The 5,870-nt window shown below is 34.6% G+C and overlaps 1 protein-coding gene across 1 annotated transcript in view; it reads left to right on the top strand.

The window, feature by feature from the left end:
• The window catches only part of LOC103918908 (chromosome unknown open reading frame, human C3orf67), an 81,124-nt gene that overhangs the window by 41,230 nt on the left and 34,024 nt on the right, over window positions 1–5,870 (top strand). The window contains exons 11-12 of the mRNA XM_009326332.1: window positions 45–376; window positions 5,106–5,519. Coding sequence (XP_009324607.1) covers window positions 45–376; window positions 5,106–5,519 — 746 coding nt within the window. The remainder of the gene's footprint in view (window positions 1–44; window positions 377–5,105; window positions 5,520–5,870) is intronic.

A 5,870-nucleotide genomic window follows, 5' to 3' on the forward strand; every position in this document is an offset into this window, starting at 1 on the left:
ACAATTTACATATCTGGCATTAAAATAAACATTGTACGTTTCAGATGAATGGGTGTTTCCAGAAAGTTGTACTGAGAGTATTCAGTTGGATAGGAGTGAGCAGTTCGTAGCTACTGAAGATTCAGCCTGCCATAATTTAACCTCACCACAGAATGCCTCTGTTGAACATCACAGCAATGAAACAGGTGATCACCAAGTGAATAATAAAGAGATTTTCACATTTTCATCAAGACCTCAGTCAGCTCCTCATGGGAAGTCGCCAAATATGTCACCAGAATGTTGCCTTTTCCCTTTGGATTTGAAGCAAGACAGTAACAGAGTACATGGGAAAACCAAAATTGAAGATAACTTTCAAGGAACTGACAGCAGTGAAGAGGTAGGCCACTTTGTACATGTAATTCTTGATAAAGTAGTCTTCATTCTAAAACTCCTAGGATGGGATTCTGTCTTCAAGGTAGACCGAGAGGATAAATCTTCTTTTCCCTATATACCTACAGGTAGATTTGTCTTTGTCAGGTTGCTGTGTCTAATTGGATACAGGAGTGAAAATGCAGGTATACCCTCTCTAACCCTCTGAAATCTTTCAGCAATAAAATTAATGAAAGAAAATAAGTATTTTTTTAACAAATGTATCAGCTGATACTATATAGAAGCTCACCAAATTGTCAATGCACTGAATAGTTGCATTGTGTCATTACAGTAACTGCTAAAAGTTTCTACCTTTATGAACATTCTAGTGTATTTCATTTTTAATTATAAAATCTGTTTCTTAACATTCTAATCTGTTGCTCGTAGCTGAGAAATAAAATGCAACCAAGTTACATAATAGCAAGGTGGACTTAACAGAAATACTGCTCTATAGTCTGTATTTCTGAGAAATTCCTGATGCTAATTATAAAAAATAAAAATTTTCTCAGTTTTTTTTCCTGTAGTTGTGGGAGTTTTCCTGTTATCTGGGGCAGTGTATTATTTATTAACTTAAACCCATAAGGCTTTGTTATTTCAGATAAAGTTCTAGAATTTCAGAATTAAATCAGTTTTAGTCAAGCAGTAGTTCATGAGCAGTGCTATCTGGGATACCATTCTGAAAATATAGAACTGTTCGATTTCAAAGACTATTTTTTGTCTGTTATGCTCATGAAAAGCCAGGGACATTACTGTAGAAGCTAGGTTAAGAAAATATTTCCATAACATAAGAATTATGGAAGCTTTCCAGCACTGTCATTTACTCAGCTTCAGTAGTTTCCAAATTGATTGTTTTGTTTTGTTTCGGTTTTGGGGTTTTTTTTGGGGGGTAGTGGTATTGAAGTCCTTTGTAAAGCTGTCTCCAAAACAGTGTAAAAATGGCAAATGAAAATTTCTGAAGTACCAAACAGTGAAGGCTATGCTATGATAAGTGAGTGAAAATAAAGTATCTTTCAAAACACAGTGCATATGGCATACTTAACTGATGAACTAAAAGCAAGACAAATTTATAAATTAATCAAAAGCTAAATTAATCATTAAATTTTGCTGGTGCTTAAGCCTTTATTGAAGAAGATAGCTGACCTTCCATGCCATCGTCCTACCCCAGAGATCCAGTGCCAAGCGCACAAAGAGAAAGCAGTAGCCAAGTACTCCTGCTTTTACAGCACAACAACAACATTGGGGCACAACATTAATGGCGATTCTAGAGGCTTGATGCAAGAGAGACTGATAGAAGATCCCTATCTTCTTTAAAAAGATTTAAGGTATTATATAAACTAAAAACTTTTCTTTGACTACATGCCAGAGGTGTGCTAGGGAACAGGCTTTGTTTCATTCATTATTTGTGGATACAAACTGCATTAAATAGTATCAGCACTGCAGCTGGAGATGCTTAGACTTACAAAGCTAGAAGATAATTACATTAAACAAATCTACAGCATGCTAACAAATTATCAAGAGGTTTTTTTCTCAGTCTAACTACTAAATTAGTAATTCATAGTTAAGCCTTTTTTTCGTGTGAAAGAAGTCACTGAACCAACAAATTACTTAGCAGTCATATTTTGCCCATATTCATCCTCTTCCTTATACAGATACATTCTGTGTTGCTTCTTGAAGTCAGCTTTATACTGATAGTCTGGATACACACTTAATACTCAGATTTCTCTACTTTTGCATTACTGAAGTAAACTAGAAAACAGTTTTATTTCAAGCACTGAAAATACAGGAAAGAGAATCCTGGAAAAGCCGTGATCGCTGAACATAAGACTGCTAACTTAATAGTATCTATTTTAGCACAGTTTAAGGTATCTTTGCAAAATTACCAAAATTCTTTAGCCCATGGCAAAATATGTGGCAAAATATATGGCAAAATATTTATTTGACTAAGTTATGCTGAATCTTGCAGTGCTTTTTAAAAATATGTGGTAATCTTACATGCTGAAATAAGCTACATTGTTACAGGTTTTCACACTATTATTGTTTCTCATGATCATTACATTACAGCTTTCTTTGAATTTCAAGTACATTGTGTTTGTGTATAACACACATGGATATGTACACACTCTTGAACTATATCAAATAAGATAGATTTCTCAACCTACAATTTAAATAATTGCATGTGAGCATAAATTGCCTTTCTCCTGGAAAATAGAAGTAAAACTTAGTTTTAATTAAAAAAAAAAAGAAGATTTTGCATATCTTTGTAGTTTAAATATCTCGGACTGGTAAAAAGTCCAAAAGTTCCAAAAGTTTTCCACAGGGTTTTTTATGTCACTGCATCATGAATTAAAAAATTGCAGTTAAAGGGGCTAAATCCCAGTTTCATCATAGTCTACATTTGAAGTTGGTGGAGCTGCAAAGGAGAATTATGTACTTTTTTATTAAATCTGTGGAAAATCAGTATTATCTACAAAAAATATTTACTTAATTGTAAAACATGAGACAGGTTATGCATCAGGATAAATTTCAAATAAGTGAACATTGACTCTACTTATGTTGCATATATTGAGAGCCGTAAGATATGCACAGTAACTGTGCTAGAATTATATCGTTTATGTAACTTTTGGCTTTTGGGGAGGAAATGTTTCAACCTGCAAACTGAAAACAGCAAGTATTTATAAATTCCCTTTAGTGGTTACTAATTAGTCACTGAAATAGTTCAATGCTGTTATTCAATTATCGGAGTCAAATAATCAGTAAAGGATAAAAATTGCATCTTCTCTTGGAACTATTCATCATCAGGTGACTTATTTTGTAATTATATGAATGTCCATGCTTTCAGCTCAAATTTCTGTCAGAGACTTTGTATAATTAAACTTGTCACGGCAGTATTTACAGATTCTGTCAAACCCAGAGCAAAACCAAGAACTCTTGCTGTTTGCAAGAGTTGTGTGACTGTGGCAGGTGTGACCACGTCATATAATGCTATCAAAAATGCTGTTTTACGTGTAACAGGCAAGTTCATCAGTGAAGCCTTCAATGAAGAAATTGAGACTTCTTCTGTCCTTATACGATTCAAAGAATAAAGGAGTAAGATTAAATACGATAATGTACCCTTAAAAAGGCTGATAGATAATTTCACTCTGATACCTCAGTATTAAAGCTCAATGTACAAAGGGACTATATCCCATCTGCTCCTAGTAGGTGGCCCTCTGGAGTCATTAGAATGATCTTAAAATTACAACCCAGCAAGAGCAATCAGTTTTATGTATCCAGAACTGCCCATCTGCATGTTCTTTCAAGGAATACAATAAATCAGTGGAAGTGCTCATTCCTCAGGAAAATCATTCTCATCTTCAGTTTACATATGCTGCACTATAGTTAATCAGGCAAACCTGATTGATGTTTCTGGCACCATTTCATGATTTAGTATTTAACGAATTATTCTAGAACCAAAATATGTATGGCTGAAGAGACATGGAAAGGTGGAAAGGATTTAACCTTCAGGTAGATCAGTTATTCATTTATCGCTAATGTGTGAGGAAAAAATACAGTGTTTTCTTTAGTAATCTTCCATCTTAAGTTAACCTAACTTAATATGGGTTTCCAGCACAGATTTTAAGATAACTTATGGCAAATAAAAATTCATGAAAAAGAGGGAAATACAGATTTGTGTTTCAAGGACATTACTAAGTGAGGGAGTAAAACTATAAACTTCCAAAACGTGTATCGTTAATAAAATTGAGGGATTTTCTTGAATGTGCATTTCGTTCTGTGTAATCCAGTCCTGGACTCACTGAAGTCGGTAACAAACTTGGATTGCTTTCATTTGCAGTAGGACTGCACCTTGGCTATGAGAGGCATAGTGAAGATGATATTTCGGTGTCTTATTGAATCTTCCAATATATACCGCCTTACATCCAGTGTGGTAGCATATGGCAGAGGACCAGCATGATGAGATGAAGATGAGGCCTCTCTCATCCTTTCTTCCTTGAGAATAAGAACATTGAGGCAAACACTAGATGTGCTTCCCCATTATTTTTCTTTCCATGTGTTCAGACTTGCTGTTTGTTGTTGCGATGGGGTGTGAGTGAACATCATATGCTTGATTCATGGGATATTTTGCAGAGACATTGTTAGAAGCATGAATATAAGGTTAACAAACCAACCTCCAAAATTCTTAAATGATATTCAAATGATACTGAATATGATATTCAATGATATTACCAGAGGTGAGCAAAGTGATCTCAGCAGGAGTTATTCCTTCTACATTTTAAGTTGAAGATGCAATGTGAAAATATGAAATATTAATAATTCAATGGAAAGACATCATTGTCATGGACTTTTTGCTTATTTTTGGTTTACAGTTGTAATGAATTTTATTGAAATGATGATTATCATGTAACACACAGGTTTGGGAGGTTACCAGCATTCTAAATTTGGGCCAACATTTTCAAAAGTGTAATCTTGCCTCCCTCTCCTCCTCTTCCTACTTTCTACTTTTCACTACTTGAGATGTAAGAATATGTTTATGGTATTCTCAATGTAGTTGCCAGGAAGAGCAGCTGGTTTACAGAATCCTTGCAAACTTATAATTAGGCAGCGGAGATTGAAGAGCCATTTTGAAATTTTAAGGTTATGTAAAACTGTATTGTGTGATGATGAGAGGGAATCACTCTTGCTTTGTTTCCTAAATTCAGGATGACAACAATGAATTCACCCAGGGTACTGAGAACCTTGAGATCAGCCATAGCAGGCAAGGAACATCTGATTCAGCAGTTTTTAAAGAGATCCCATTAAAGAGGATGTCATGGAGAAATGAATACTGGAAGAATAAGGGACACAGCAAACATAACCCCGAAGAGACCATCTTATCAAAACCACAGAGTTCCACTGTGAGAAAAACAGATTCTGTTAGCTCTCAGAGAAGTTTAAAGCCTACCCTTTCTCTTTCTCCAACTGTCAGTAAATCTGAATTCTTTAAAGTAATTCCAAATGGATCTGAACTAAATGAAAGATATGAAGGAGTTTCTGGTCAATTAAAAAGATCCGTCAGTAAAAAGTCTCTCAAGAAAATCTCAAGAGAAAATTCATGTCTGACAACACAGACTTGTGTAAGTGATTTTTACTTTGAAATTAAATTATTAGGTTGTATAGAGATGCTATATTAGATATACCCATTTGCATGAAGTGAGAAACAATACGTCTTTCATCCAGATATATTCTGGTTTCATCATAACAGTATTTACTGAGCTCAGTCTGAAACTTGATTTTGTCGTTTTTTGTGGCACAAAAAATAGTACTCCAAATAGAAATCACAGAGGTTTATAGATAAAAAGAGGTGTCATTGAGCAACTCACATTTTGGAAATATGTGAGTTAGAAAGTAGTTTTGGGCTGAAAGATTGCAAAGGAAAATTGACAGACTTTGAATTGATGTATTAACGCGTGACCATAGAAAGAGTG

The sequence above is a fragment of the Pygoscelis adeliae genome, unplaced genomic scaffold, assembly GCF_000699105.1.
Source record: "Pygoscelis adeliae isolate BGI_AS28 unplaced genomic scaffold, ASM69910v1 Scaffold606, whole genome shotgun sequence".
Lineage (NCBI taxonomy): Eukaryota > Metazoa > Chordata > Aves > Sphenisciformes > Spheniscidae > Pygoscelis > Pygoscelis adeliae.